The sequence below is a fragment of the Peromyscus eremicus genome, chromosome 4 (assembly GCF_949786415.1).
Source record: "Peromyscus eremicus chromosome 4, PerEre_H2_v1, whole genome shotgun sequence".
Lineage (NCBI taxonomy): Eukaryota > Metazoa > Chordata > Mammalia > Rodentia > Cricetidae > Peromyscus > Peromyscus eremicus.
In genome coordinates, this window is record NC_081419.1 from 66,174,265 (window position 1) to 66,190,328 (window position 16,064).

Below are 16,064 nucleotides of genomic sequence, written 5' to 3' on the forward strand. Positions count from 1 at the left end.
AAAGAAAAAAGAATGGAGCACGAATGTATGTCCAGGGTGGGTCAAAGAGAAAGCCTCCTCTAATCAAATGAGAACAGGAATGTTACTGAGAAGGCAGACCTTTGATACTAAGCTACTATTTAAATATTCTGTATATTCCAATTATGAGATTCAATATAAAAATAGAGACATCTACTGAGTTTTGCCTGTGGAAGCATAATTCAAAAAAGGCACATGTTCAAATAGAAACCCATGCAGAAAAGGCACAGTGTGCCCCTCCGTGCATGATAAACACCCACAGTCATGTATTCTATCAGCTAGATTCCAAGATACAGTAGGTAAAAATAGACCTCTGATACTTAAAATATATTCAACCCAACATAATCCTAGCTTTAGCATGTGAATCATATAAAAGTCCTAAAAAAAAAAATTAGAGAGGGAGAGGGAGGAGAGAGGGGGGAGAGGGAGGAAGGGAGAGAGAGAGAGAGAGAGAGAGAGAGAGAGAGAGAGAGAGAGAGAGAGAGAGAGAGAGAGAGAGAACACAAACCGGTTTGGAAAAAAAAATAAATCATAGCTCACTTTTCCTGGTTTTCCACAATTCTCAAGGGGAAAAAAAGCGACCCCATCCCATTGATAATCAGGAATGCAGCTGATTTATACACCACCTGTCCACAGCCCCTGACAACCCCAACTCCCTATCTGCCATGTTTTACACGCACAGCCTCATGCCCTCCAAGGCAGTTCTAACAGAACAGAACAAAGAACTGAGAAATGAGACATATAAAAACATGTCCACATCAGGGCATTCTCCTTCACTGTGGGTGTGACGGTCTGGTTAACTTCAGAAAGGGTTGGCTTTGGAACTAGGCGATGTAACCATTAGTCTTTCCAAACATGCTCACGGGCTCGAGGTTTTCATAGATTGTCATTGCAGTTGTGTTCTGATAGATGAGATCAACTTTTGAGTCTTTCTGGGTTCTGATAATATCCAAAACACACTGATTGAGGAAAACATACTGGTCCTGGGAGAAAAGGCAAGGAGAAAGAATCAGTAAGCACAGGTCCCAGGATAAGCACTCAAGATGATTTCCAAACAAATAACCACCACCACATCACCCATTCACCACCACAAACGCCATCCGTTCAGCAGCAAACAGTTCAAATTAACACATCTCGGGATCTAAGAACATCCTGGTGAAACTCAGAACCACATATCATGGCTTTCTTTATCAGTGATGCTTAAAGAGAGGGACATCCTCACCTTTCCTGACCAAGGAAACATCAGAACCCTGGGGAGGGTGGGACAAAGATATGAAGGAAATAAAACTTAAACACGTTCAGACAATAAAAGTCCAGCCAGATTTCCATGGTTAAGGAATCTGTGTGGAGTAAGAGTAAACTTAATCCTCCAAAGAGGAGAAGGGCTAAAGGAGGTCAGGGGGACCTGAGTGGGGACCACTCTTTAGGGAAATGTGATGATTAATCTTAATCATCAACTGAAAGAAATCAGAATCACCTAGGAGACACACCTCTGGGTGTGTTTGAGGGCATCCCCAGAGAAGGTTACCTGAAGAGGGAAGACACATCCTGGATGTGTGTGTCCCCATCCTAGGGGCTGAGGTCTGGAGCAAGTGAAAAGGAGAAAGCAAGCTGAGCACCAACATCCATCTCCCTCCTTCCTAACGGCAGACAGAATGTGACCAGCCACCTCATCCTGCTGCTGCCATAACTTATGAGACACTCTCATTGGTACACCGTCCCTTCCATGATGGGCTGTACCCCAAACCATGAGGCCAAACAAACTTCAGCACAGTAACTAATACAAGTGTATCAGAATCTATAGGTAGCTGTTTAAATAGAGGAAGAATATGCTGACACAGAAAAAATAACCAGGTGCCATAAGAGAAAACCTCCTAAGGAAGCGTTATATATAAAACATGATCTGATCTTTTCCAAATATCCCACCTATGTATGTGGGCACATGTTCACAGTGTGCACAGAGTCCTGTAGTGACACCTACCATGTCAGTTCCTTCTCTTGCTGCTGTGATCAACCTGACAAGAAGCAATTTAAGGGAAGAAGGGTGTCTTCTGGCTTGCAGCCTAAGAAGGGATACAGCCCATCATAGCTGGGAGAGGACCGTGGCAGGATCATCAGTTAGCTGCTCACACTGCATCCACAGTCAGGAGGCAGAGGGCAGACAGGAAATGGAACCCTGATATAAAACCTTAAGGCCTGCCTCTAGTGACCCATTTCCTCCAGCAGGGCTCTGCTCCCTGAAGGTCCCACAACCCTTCCAAGTGGCACCACCAGCTGGGGACCACATGTTCAAACACACGAGCCCAGGGGGGATGTGGGGATTCAAACCACAACACAAGCCAAAGGTAAACATGGCCTTCCTCTACGAAGTGGGGTTGGAGAAATAAAAGGGGGAAAATGGATTCTGTGTAGACCTATAATGCTAGTCTCTAACATATTATTTTTGAAATATGAAAAAGAGATCGGGGGCTGGAAAGGTGGATCTGCGGTTAAAGCATTAGCCATGTAGGAGCAGGACTCAATGGCAGATCCACAAAACCACGGAAATGCTTGGTGGGTGTGGCCTCGGAAGAAGGGTATGACCCCAGAGCAAGCCGGCTAACTAGACCAGCCATATTCTCAAGCTCTGGGTTTGATTGTGAGCCCCTGCGTCACTGAATAAGGTGAAAGAGTAATCTAGGACCATTACACACACACACACACACACACACACACACACACACACACACACACACACGCATGCACGCACACACACAAAAATAGGGAAAGAGAGATGAGGGAAGGCTGCGGACAGATAATAAGATTTCTGTTCTTCTTGCTCTTTAAAACTATAGCAGAAAAATAAAAATCTAACACAGAAGCACAATTTCATTCTTTCTCTCACAATCATGCAGCTCACCCCAAAGCACACCATGTACCCAGACCTCTAGAACACTCCCTGCTAGGCTCAAACACAGCACATATTCATAAGTTTCTAAATTGGTGCAGGGTAACAGCCTGGAACAAAATGAATATTCTGCTCTCATCCTGGTCCGGGAATATCCACCTCTAAGGAAGCCCCTTCCCACTATACTGTGATGAGAACGTGCCTCAGCCACGAGCTTACCAGGGACACTAGGAAGAACAAATCCGAGAGCTTTACAGCCCTGAGCATGCATAGTCTCACTGCTCAGTCATCCTCCCATAGCCCTGGCCATCGGTATTCTTTAACATTCAAGGCTGGTAAGTTGCTGCCTCTGTGCTTCAGTGGTAATGTGCTATTTCCCACCCTTAAAGTTTGGCGAGTCTGTTCTGTTAGCTCAAGGACGGTCAGATCATCTTAGAAACAAAGACCAAAAACCACGTCTTATAAATTTAAAATCTGGAAACCAAACCGAAATACTTAAAAAAGATTAATCTGAGGGCTGGAGAGATGGCTCAGCAGTTCAGACCACCACAGAGGGCTTGCGGAAGACACGGGTTTGATACCCACCACTCACACGGCGGCGTACAACTACTTGTCACTCCATTTCCAAGCTCTCCTCTGGCCTCTGCCAGCCTATGATACACAAACATACACACAGGCAAATCACCCATACACACAAAATAAAAATAAACAATCTCTTCATTTTAAAGAAGATTGAAAAGTCAGAAGCAGTAAAGACTCCTGACACTATCTGCACATGTGGTTCCACTGGAACTATTGTGTTCGCTGATTTCATTACAACTTAGATTAGGATCTGCAAAGAAATTTATAATCAAGAGCCAGAAATATCTAGGAGCCCCGCATGTGACTCCATATGATGTTTCAGAGGCAGATGGGAAAGGCAGACTATCAAACATAGACCGGGCCTCACCTCTGTCTGTACCATCAGAGGCCTGTGCATCCGGAGATCATAGACAATACCATACACATCCACGGTGTTCTCGTTCTCTATCTGATAGATCAGACGATCGATAGCAATGAAAGTGCCCGTCCTTCCGACCCCAGCACTAGAAAACAGAGACATGAACGCATCACCATCAGCTGCCTTCACCAAGGCTCTCTCGGTTCCCCCCCACTAGTACCCACATCTCCATTATCACTGTTTGAGGCTAACACAAACATTGTTGCTCGACTGCATCTTCAAGCAAGTCAGGAACTAACTTGAGTTAAATGTCCCAAACAAAACATCTTGCTAATCCATCTCCTACTCCATGCCACTCAAATGGCCCTGTAGCCTAGGACAAAAAGTTCCACCTATTTATGAAGCCCCTGCTCTAAATTAATTCTGTGGTCTTTAATGCTGAATTCTTACTGTTCTACTGCAAGAGTGTGCACATCCTTTCTGTAAATGACCAGATGGCAAATGTCTTCAGGTTAGCAGACCATGCCGCTGCAGTATAAAAGCAATGCAAATGATATGTGAGCCAGTGGGCCATTATATATAAAACCAACAAGGTTGTTTTTATATATAAAAACAAGCAGCTAACCCTGTCTGGCCCACAGGCTATATAGCTTACCAACTCCTTTCTACAGTCTTGTGGCTCGGGGACTAAGTCCCTGGTCCCCTCTTGCAGACTATCCTTGGGTTTCCAAATGTCCACTGCATTTCTTCTCGGGCATTGCTTTGGCGGGGTGGTGCTCATAAACATCATTATATTTTAAGTTGTCACACATGCGTCAGCTGCCCATTGTGTATACCTGCAGTGCACCAGGATTGGTGATTCAGGGGGAATCTGCTTCATGTAGTCTCGGACCAGGTAACGAAAGTTGATGAGCAGGTCAGTGGTGTCCGGAACACCGTGGTCAGGCCAAGAGGTGAAATGGAACTGCCGCAGAGGATGACTCTCACTTGTCTGCATCTAGAAGCCAACAAAATGGGTCAGAGATCTAGTATGTGTGTGTGTGTTTGTGTGTGTGTGTGTGTGTGTGCGTGTGTGTGTGTGTGTGTGTGTATGCACGTGTGCGCGCGCGCATGTGTGTTCCTAGTCTGTCGTCAAAAGAAAGTGAAGCTCTATCGGTAACGTTCTCATTCTATAAAGGGAAATGTATGCATGCATTTCGCACGCATACAAAATTAGAAAATGCCATGTGGAAGCCTATACTGGGTCCTAAAATAAGAAAAGGCTTCAGTGGGGAACATGAATCTCCAGAATCTGTAGTTTCCTTAATAAAAACACAATGAGAGCGCCAGCATTTGCTTTAATCATTTTGCCAACTCTATGCACAATCCCAGGTGAACCCCAAGCAGAAGCGACTGTGGGTAACAGACATGCCAGTCAACTTAAACGGACAAAGCCTGCAGACCTAAGCATGATGTATTTCAAAAGTTTCTCGCTGACTGTGACCTTACTTACTGAGGTGGTCACACCACTGTGTGCTCAACATCTCCAAAGGAGGACCTGAAATATGTCCTAAGGCCAGAGTCTTCGAGGCTGAGTAACTAGTAAGAGTCAGGGTTTTCATATACTGGGCCTCACTTATGTCTTCAGGAATGTTTAAGGTTCATCCTTGCAAACTATGACCCAATCTATCAGCCCCTGTTAAAATATAACACCATTTAATCTACTTCTAGGCTTTTCTTTTATGTACTCTGTGTGGGGTTTTTTTGTTTTGTTTTGTTTTTGGGTTTTTTTTTGTTTTGTTTTTTGTTTGTTTTTTTTTTGGTTTTGGTTTTTTGTTGTTGTTGTTGTTGTTGTTGTTGTTGGTGGTGGTGGTGGTGGTGGTGGTGGTGGTGGTATGTGTGTGTGTTTTAGCCCTAAGCTAAGCAAGGCAACACAAACATATAATTCCAGTACTGAGGCTGAGGCAGAGGTTCATGTGTTTAAGGCCAGTCTTGGTTACCTAGTAAGATACTATCTCAAAACTTTGTCTCCTAGCATGTATCACTGACACCACCTTTTCACATCTCCTCGTGGATTGATCCCTGGAAAAATTTGCAAATGTTCAGGTTCCCAAAGTGATACAACCATGTGTGCATGCAACCTACACACACACACTCCTGTGCACAGTCATGCACACATATGACAGTATACACTACACAGCCCAAGTGCACAGTAGGCTATACTATCCAGGTTTAAGTACAGTCCATGACATTCACACAGACAAATTCCTCAGAATACACCCCTGTCATTCAGCAACATGTGATCATACTTTAGATCATCTCTAAACTGTATTACCTAGTATATTTTAAATAGTTGTTATACTGTATGGCTTCGGGAATGATGGACCTAATTGTACATGTTAAATACAAACAACATTTTTATTCTGAATATGTTCAATCCCAGGCTGGCTGAATTCACAGCTGAACCATGCAGCAGGGGTGAGAAGGGCTGGCTCTATGTCAGCTACATACACAGTATCTCTAAAGGCTGGATGATGATACCACATGTCCATAAATCAATCCATTCTCTAAAAGCTAGCTATGCATGTGGCTTCCAAACTGTTCAACCACCACAGATAATGCTGATGAGGTGGGTATGACCTAAATATACTGGGAATGTGTATGAAATTATCAAAGAACATGTAATAATAAAATAGCAGACATTGGACATATATCCAAGAGAAATGAAAATAAACACAGGGCTTACTCATTTCTTAAAGAGGCTGTTCCTTCTAAATAAACAACCTTCTGAAAATAAACAACACTGAGATTATGACTAATAATCCATACTAATAACTAATAAACTAATAAACAACACTCATCTGTAACTAATGAGCCCATTCCTGAATTTCACATTATTTCTTACATCAGAGACTCAAACTTGATCCTACCAAACTTGATCTAAAGGGATGAATATTTTTAGACCACCAATATGAGCTGAAAAATGTTAAACCCATTTGCATGCTCAGCAGTAGATATCAATGTGACTCAGAGCACTTTCTCTACTGCCAAACACTCTTTTAAAAAGAAAAATAAAACTCAGCTCCTAGAATGTCTATATGATGTAACTGGATTTGTTTTTGTAACTTTTAGGAGAAGGAGAAGACAGTGCACAGACCCTGGAATCTGAACCATGGAATTAATATAAACTGTTCCTAGCAGCAAGCACCTCCCCCATGCACATCCTTACCCAGATGACCCAAAAGGTCTCTGGTCACCTGGAAATAAGGAAGGCGTCACTGACACAGCCCTGTTCCTAAGATTCATCTATTCAGGAAGGACATCAAAGTCCCCTCAAAAGAGTAAAGCTAGAGACTTCTTAGAGAGCATGTAGATATGAGCATTCTAATTCTGTAAAAAAGAAGCAAAAACACTTTTCTCATGCATCAAATATTAGTTATTTCCAACCTATAAATACCATTCCCAAATTCATATCCAATCACTTTCTCAGCTCAATCTTGACTTACATTTTTCACCACAAAATCTCTGACGGTCCACTCCGGAAGAACCACTTCCGAGGTCATTGCCACAGTTATGTCCCCGTAGTCCTGAGCCTGCTTGGAAGGCCAGTACTCCTCACATTTGGTCTGGAACACAGGATTGGTTGTATGAAAATACAGGAGTCACACCCCCACCATCAGCAAAGACTCACGAGGAATGAGACTGGTATGAGGACTGCTCGATCCCTCGGCTGGCTCTGTCTGACCGAAACAGAGATTTGCATGTATACTACTAATTCCAAATCATATAAACAAATCTTTACGAGAATGAATCCGGTTTGTGAGGTGGTTCAGCAGGTAACACACTTGCTGTGCAAGCCTGAAGACCTGTGTCCCATGCTCAGATCCCATTTCCAGAAACATCACATGGAAGCTGACCTTTGACCACGAATTTGCTGTGGCATGTACACTCTCCAACACACACACACACACACACACACACACACACACACACACACACACACACATCATACACACAATATAATAATTTCAAGGAATGATGTCTGACAAGTTCCAGTTACCACCTAGGACAGCACCACTCATGGTGAACACCTGGCCAGCAGCAGCAGCCATACCATACCACTCAGCTGTCAGAACTCCACTTCTCAACAAGGAGGGCTGAGGCAGAAACACCCTGTAGATGGCTCTGAGACTAACTCTTACTCCTCAAGAAAGGAATCCACATGAAAGAAGAGAGAGAGAGAGAGAGAGAGAGAGAGAGAGAGAGAGAGAGAGAGAGAGAGAGAAAGAAAGAAAGAAAGAAAGAAAGAAAGAAAGAAAGAAAGAAAGAAAGAAAGAAAGAAAGAAAGAAAGAAAAGAAAGGAAAAACCTTATTCCCGGCATGGAAGCTCATGCCTGTAAACTCAGCCATTAGGAGTCTGAAGCAGGAGGATTGCTACAAGTTCAAGTCCAGCCTGGACTAAATGAAGCCCTGTCTCAAAATCAAACACCACACAAAACACTGATAGCCGGGGTACTGCTCAGCAGCAGAGCATGTGCTTAGCAAGGCCTTGGCCAAGGTTCAATCCCAACACTAAATTACAGTAATTAATAATTCTCCATGAAGTAATATTAATTCTCATTCCTCAGGCACACAATTTTTTAACTTAGCATGTGTTTTCCAACTCATCTCTATTTATGGAAATATGAGACTTTATTCCTAGAAGAGATCTTTATCTGTGATAGAAATGGCAGGAGGGATCCAGGCCACACAAGAAGAGAGAGGGCTTCTGGGACTCCTCTGGGGATAAGTCTGAAATTTTGCTTAGAGACGGGGCAGGTAGGCTTTCCAGGTGCAGAGCCAACGACGGCAGAGCCGTGTGGTCTCGGCTACCTCGCTCCAGGCCCGCAGTGTCCACTGCACTAATCCAGTCCCATCCACTCACTAACTCCAGCAGAGATTCAATCACAGACAATAATATGAGCTCACAAAGGAACATAATAGATTTTTTTTTCAAGTTTTTTTTTAAACCTTCTCTCTAAAAGCTAAAAATACAGAACATTTTCTAAGGATGAGAGAGCTTAACATTTAGAAAGAGTGCTTTTTAAAAGACAAATGGATTTTAAGATACCCCCTACCACAATAAAAATTAATTTATATTTTTCTCAAAAGATACTTACCCTTCCCTGTTCCACACATTTGGTCAACATAACAATGGCATATACGTTTTTCTCCCAAACCATACGCCAAAAATCTTTCAAAGTGTTGGGTAAAGGTCCTTGTGTGGCAATGAAATCTTTCTTGGAATGGTAGCCCTAGAAATAGAAAGCTCAGTCATCATCAAAGACACAGGAAGAAACGCTCCAATTGAGAGGAGACCCCGGGCCGAGATCAGCCGTCACTTACAGGCATATAGTTGGCATTGATGTAGTCGTCCGTCGAATGGGTCTGGACTGAAAGTTTGACTCGAGAAATATCATCTGCGGCATTCAAAGAAAGAAAAATCCTCATTCTAGGGCAGGTTTCAGGAAAGCTGCACCCAGAATTTTTACAAGTACTAACTGGCAGCCCTTGGCTGACACACTGCTTCACACTTTATCCTCACAGCCTCATCTGATCCCTGTGGATTCTGTGACTGTGGTACAGAGAAGCTGAGTGACAGTCTGAGGAGAACTAGGATTTGAACCTAGGCAGCCTGGCAGCCAGCTTGTGTTCTCAGCACCTTCTCAGACAAAACAAGCCTTTACCCCCTGCATCCTGGGGTGTCTGCTTCAAACAGGACAGGTGCTAAGCAACCATATTCACACCTCAAAACCATCTCACAAATGGTCAAGATAAAGACATCAAGAGTTTCAGAGATCAAGTGACACTTCCAAGTCCTTCTATTTGGGGAAACGACAGATAAGATTTGAACCCAGAGCCTATTCTACTATGGCAGAAAGAACACCCAAGTTAACCTTTTCCCGCTGCCTTAAAAAGTTGTTACAGGGCTAGTGAGATGGCTCAGGCATTAGAGGTGCTCACTGCCAAGGCTGATGACCTGTGTTTGACCCCCCACGGCCCACGTGATGGAGGGAGAGATCTGACTCCCACAGGTTGTTCTCTGACATCCGCACACCATGTGCCATGGCACATTCACACCCGTACATACATACAATCAATAAATTAAGGAAGGATGGATGGGTAGATAGACAGAAAGATAGACAGACAGACAGATGGTTAAACTTCTAAAGTTGGAGTTGTAGAGACGGATCTATCAGTAAAGTGCTTGCCACACGAACACGAGGACCTGAGTTCAAAACTCCAGTACCCACAATGCACTCCTACAATCCCTGCACTGGAGATGAAGAAGCAGGCCTCTTGGGGCTCCATGGCCAGCTAACCTAATTGAACAAGAAAGATCCAGGATCAGTAGCGACCTTCGTCTCAAAAATGAATGGGTGGGGAGAATCTGGGAGGAGATGAAGAGGGAAAAGTGTGATCAGAATATATTGTATAAAAAAGTATTAAAAAGGCAGAGAGCAAATGAGGAAGACAACCCAACATCAACCTCTGGCCTCTATGTGTATGCACACACACACACACACACACACACACACACACACACACACACCTACCTCTAAATTTAAGACTAAACTGAATGCATAAAACTACTATGAATGGAGGAATCTAAAACACCAATTTCACATATTTTCTAAATATCACTCTCATTTTGAAAGCATACACACAAATGTGCCCAATGCCAGAAGTGAAAATAACTAAGAAATTCCAAATGTCAGGATAAGTCATGGGAGCTGGTACCAAGGACATGTCCCTGCCCCACCTGAATCCACTGCCTCACTCTCCCTGAGACAGAGCAGCACGGCAACAGTAAACCCAGGAGTGATGTGTCTCCAGTGAAAGCCTTCTCAATAGAAATAACACCCAGACATCAAATCGGATCAGAAGCTCTCCAAGCAGGATGTAGAGTAAGGGGAATACTCCTTCACTGCTGATGGGAATGCAAATTTGTACAGCCACTTTGGAAATCAGTATGGTGGTTTATCAGAAAATTGGGAATCAATCTACCTCAAGACCCAGCTGTACCACTCTTGGGCATATACTCAAAGAATGCTCAATCATACCACAAGGACACTTGCTCATCTATGTTCATAGCAGCATTATTCCTAAAAGTCAGAACCTGGAAACAACCTGGATGACCCTCAACAGAAGAAAAGATAGAGAAAATGTGGTACATTTACACAATGGAGTATTACTCAGAAGTTTAAAAAAAAAAAAAAAGAAATTTGCAGGAAAATGCATGGAACTAGAAAAAAATCATCCTGAGTGAGGTAACCCAGACCCAGAAAGACAGACATGGTATGTACTCACTCATAAGTAGATATTAGATGTAAAGGATAACCAGATGTAAAGCAAAGGATAACCAGACTACAACCCACAGCCCCAGAGAAGCTAACAGGTAACAACGAGGATCGTAAGAGGGACACATGGATTTCCCTGGGAAGGGGAAATAGATGAGATCTTCTGGGTAAACTGGGGGGGGGGGGGACATGAGGGAATGGGTTGGTCAACTTGGAGGCAGGACAGAGGAGAAGAGTAATGAAAGAGGTATCTTGATAGAAGGGCCCATTTTGGGGTCAGGGAGAAACCTGGTGCCAGGGAAACTCCCAGTAATCCACAAGGATGACCCCAGCTAAGAATCCTAGCAACAGAGGAAAGGGTGCCTGAACCGGCCTTCTGTAATCAGATTGGTGACTACCCTAATTGTTATCAGAGAGCCTTCATCAGTAACTGATGGAAGCAGATGCAGAGATCCACAGCCAAGCACTGGGCCAAGCTCCAGGAGTCCAGCTGATGGAGGGAAGAGGGATCGTATGAGCAATGGGGGTCAACCCATGACAGGGAACCCCACAGAGACAGCTGACCTGAGCAAATGGGAGCTCATGGACTCTCAACCAACAGTTAAGGAGCCTACAAGGGACTGACCTAGGCCCTCTGCATGTGGGTGACAGCTGTGTAGCTTGGTCTGTTTGTGGGCCCCCTAGCAGTGGGATCAGTACATGTCCCTGGAACATGAGCTGGCTTTTTGGAACCTATTCCCCATGCAGGGATGTCTCACCCAGCCTTGATGCAGTGGGAGGAACTTGGTCCTGCCTCAACATGATATGGCATGCTTTGTTGACTCCCATGGGAGTTCTGCCCCTTTCTAAACGGAGGAGGAGTGGATGGGGGGATAGATGGGAAGTGGGGGAAGAGAATGGGAAAAGAGGAGGGAGGGGAAACTGTAGTTGGTATGTAAAATAAATGAAAAAAATTTAAAGGACAAAAAAAAAAGAAGAAGAAGAAGAAGCAGCTCTCTAAGAGCGGGCCAAAGGTCTGAGTCTCAGAGGGGCAGAGGCAGAGCAGCTCCCCCAGCATGGTCTCAAAGGCACTTCTCTCTGATCAGGGCCAAGACCCATTGACAAGTAAAAGGGAAAAGAAACAGAAAAAAAAACCCATGACTTAAAAAATATGAGTGCAAAAGTCGCCCTCAAAACCAAGCACCTTCAGGACATCAGAGCATGGCTGAGACCCACTGACACTCCTCTCTGGGCCCTAATTCCCACACCAACAGACTTCCCACAGTCCAGCTCACATTACTGACCCTCCTCTATACTTGAGCTTGCTCTCGCCTTGTTGGGTAAGTGCCGCTCGGGTTTCATTTCTTTTGCTGTGATAAGCACCTTAACTAAAAGTAGCACAGAAGAGACGAAGGGTTTGCATGGCCTACAATCCCAGATCACGTCCATCTTGAGAAGTCAAGGCAGGAACTTAAAGTGTCATGTCCACAGGCAAGAGCAGAGAGAGAACAAACAATGGACCTTGGCTTGCTTGCTCTCTCGGCAAGCTTTCTCCTCTCTTAGACAGTTCAGAATTCCCTGCCTACACAATGGTATTGCTCACAATGGGCTAGGTCTTCTTCTATCAATTAACAATCAAAATAACCCCCTAGAGACATCTCATGGGCCAACCTGACCTAGACAATTCCTCACTAAGACTCTCCTTCCCAAGTGATTCTAGGTTGAGTCAAAACCGAGCAGCACCAAGTATGGACATTGGCAATTCTCCAAAGCAGGAAAGGACTTCAATGTGACTGTCATTTAGCTGTGGAACATGCCCATCAGATCAAAGATCTGGGCAAGGAGAGAGTGGGACCCTGGACCTGTTTCTCCCGCTGCCCCTTTCATCCAGAACAACACAGACTAGAATAAGAACTGCTACCCTGAATAGGTCACCTAACACGGTGGCTCATTTTCTTTATCTGTGAAATGAATATTCTACCATCTGCTCTACAAGCTGAGGCTGTAAGGATTAAATTAAATGTAGTAACTCTTCATAGAGTACTCGGCTTACACTAGGTACATGGTTGTAGAAGCATCTGGTGTGGAATGATAGTGGAGACAGCAAGTGGGGATCATTGACTCCCCACTTCTCTACTGTTCAAGAAGTTATGGCCAGCGCCAGACAAAGGGAAGACAGGGATGAAATCACTCACAAGGCAGGACATTGTTATAGCGATTCTTCCCTCTGTTCTCAGCTACTTCGGCTGTGTATTTAGGTAGACTTATTCCAATCAGCTTCAGATCCTGAAAACAAATAAGTAAGCTGTATATTTAATCAGGCACAGGGGAGAACAAAGCAGGAATGCAGAGGCACAACAGATTAACTACTGCTAACTGGGAAGAGATGCTGAGCATCGAACCTCCAATATCTATAAGTAGGCTTTTCTAGGATATGGCCATGGAAGATGCCATCGAGTCAAAATGAGGTCACACTGGAACAGGGTGGGTCCTTAACCTAATAGGGTAATGTTATAATATGGGTACAGAGACACAGACACATGGGAAGAAACATCTCTTGGTGGCAATGGTAGTGGATGGCAAAGATGGAAGCCATGCTTCCCTCAAACCAAGGGACAATGGTGCCTTCCAGAAACTGAGAGAAGCAGAGAAGGATCTCCCCTAAAGGCTAAGGGGGAGCAGATCCTGCTGACACTGTGGTTTTGAACCTCTTGCCTCTTGAACAGTGAGACAGTAAATTTGTCTTTAGCCACCCAGTTTATGGTCCTTTGATGGGGCAGCACTTAAGAAACTAAACTAGAGGGAAAAACGAACGAAAAAGGAGGGGTCTTGCCTTCTAGAGGCTGGATAGTCAGGAGTCACTGGCCTGCAAGGCAGAGGGAGGCACACGGGCCAGATGGGACAGTGTAGGGACAAATGCAGCACAGACAGAGACTGGGTCCTCCTGTGGGATCTGAGGAATTGGGAGGAGGTGGTGTCGGCACTGAGGACGGACTGTGATGGAACTGTGGACGGGGTTCTAGGGGCGCAAAAGTAGAGACTCTGCAACAGGGCACCGTGTGGGGAACAAGCAGGCATGCACCTTCTGAGTGAGGACAGTTCCTCGGCTAGTTTGGGGGACAGAAAGTAGCAGAGCCTGGAAGGCAAGAGACTAGGAAAGAAACGCCTAACCCAGGGCCAGCTTTGACCCCACAGCTGTCAAGGCCCAGACCTCCGAATGGCCCATCTGGCTTCTTTGTTGCTCATACAATGACCCTAGTTAATGGTCCCCTAGGGTCAACCCCCATTTCTGTCTCTCTCTGGACAATCTTTAGGTATCCACAAGACGAAACATATATTCATTCCACCAGAAGTAAAGGTCTCTGTGAACTTTCTAGCCAACAGCAGGGTGCCCCAGAGGAACAGGGACAATCTTCTCTCCCCTCTAGGCTGTCTCTCACCCAAAGGTTTACCATAATACAAAACAGTTTACAACCACGTGCCTCGTATTCCTCTGCAAACCCACAGTTGGAGTCAGCTTGCTGTTTCTTAAAGTAGGCCTCAAAATTCTCCACTCGGATTAACTTGGACCTAGGGAAACAAAACAACGTGTTGGGTTTTCTTATTTTTGCTTATTTTTCATTCAATTAAGTTCATACTCAAAACAGAAAAAAAAATGAAAGATATAAAAATAAAGCTACTCACTTTTTAGGTCTTCATCATAGAAAGGAAAAAGGAAAAAAAATAATCAATTAGAAAGATACGCTCATTTTAGGAGTAAGCATCAACTCAAAAGAACAAAGCCAGACACAGTGAGGGGTGTGGGCTGCAGATTAATGTAAAGTTATTTAAAAATAAACTGAAGAAATGCAAATCAGAAAAGCAGCCTCATCCTACAACTGACCATATTTGTGACTTGAAATAACTGTTTTTCCCTCAGCTCTTGACAATCCAGTCACTTTTGTAAAATGTGACAATTACCTGCGTGGGGGGGGGCGCCTGTGGAGAAAGCTCAGTGGGTCAGGCAGCTTTCCACTCAAGCCTGAGGACTTGAATCCCAATCCTCAGCACCCACGTATAAAAACAGGCGTGGCCACACACACCTGTAACCCCAGTGCTGGATCGGGGCAGAGACAGGATGACGGGGGCTTGCTGGTTGCCAGCATAGCTCTGAATTTAGGTAGAAACCCTGTCTCAAGGGAACACAGCAAGCAGAGTCACCCCCTTCTGGCCTCTGCACACACAGGTACACGAAACACACACAGAGTAAACCCTGTTTATCAGTAAAACCGAAAAGCATGTGGGGAAGCAAAAACAAAGGGAACTTCAGGAGGACAGTAAAACTAAGACTCCTTGCAGAAAACAGCAAGAACTTCCAGATGCTTGTGGCCAATCTGTCAATCAGGGAAAATGTCAGCTATTTCTATCAAAAATTGCTTTAGCTAGTCACTGAACAGACTGGGGGACTGAGAATCTTAAAATAAGTTTGTAACTCAGACTTACTTAATTTGAGAAAACGACACTTCATTGTTCTTGGCATCTTTCCTATTTTGAAAGGGGGAAAAGGGGCATTAGACAAAGACCTTCACCCTGCTCTGCCACCGTTCACATAGCCGCAGACACCTTCTTCCCAGGCAGTGGCTCCGGAAAACACTAAAGTGCTCTCCAGTGCCCCACCAACATGAACCTGCTCACCAGTGCCCTACCAACATGAACCCGCTCACCAGTGCCCCACCAACATGAACCCGCTTACCAGTGCCCCACCAACATGAACCCACTCACTAATACTCAGCCTGACAGGCCAAGCAGGAAATGTAAATTAAAAATCTGTAAACTTGCAACTTTTAGGAATTTCCGTGTGTGCATGTGCGTGTGTGTGTGTGTGTGTGTGTGTGTGTGTGTGTGTGTGTGTGTGTTACATTCCCTTACTGTAAACGCATTG

The 16,064-nt window shown here is 44.5% G+C and overlaps 1 protein-coding gene across 1 annotated transcript in view; it reads right to left on the reverse strand.

Annotated features, from left to right (window-relative positions):
- Window positions 1–479: 479 nt before the first annotated feature.
- Ptprj (protein tyrosine phosphatase receptor type J) overlaps window positions 480–16,064 on the reverse strand; it is a 56,835-nt gene continuing 41,250 nt past the window's right edge. The window contains exons 17-25 of the mRNA XM_059258899.1: window positions 15,626–15,667; window positions 14,626–14,713; window positions 13,339–13,429; window positions 9,210–9,283; window positions 8,984–9,118; window positions 7,331–7,450; window positions 4,682–4,842; window positions 3,855–3,990; window positions 480–1,001 (exon numbers count right to left, since the gene is read on the reverse strand). Coding sequence (XP_059114882.1) covers window positions 843–1,001; window positions 3,855–3,990; window positions 4,682–4,842; window positions 7,331–7,450; window positions 8,984–9,118; window positions 9,210–9,283; window positions 13,339–13,429; window positions 14,626–14,713; window positions 15,626–15,667 — 1,006 coding nt within the window. The 3' untranslated portion in view covers window positions 480–842. The remainder of the gene's footprint in view (window positions 1,002–3,854; window positions 3,991–4,681; window positions 4,843–7,330; window positions 7,451–8,983; window positions 9,119–9,209; window positions 9,284–13,338; window positions 13,430–14,625; window positions 14,714–15,625; window positions 15,668–16,064) is intronic.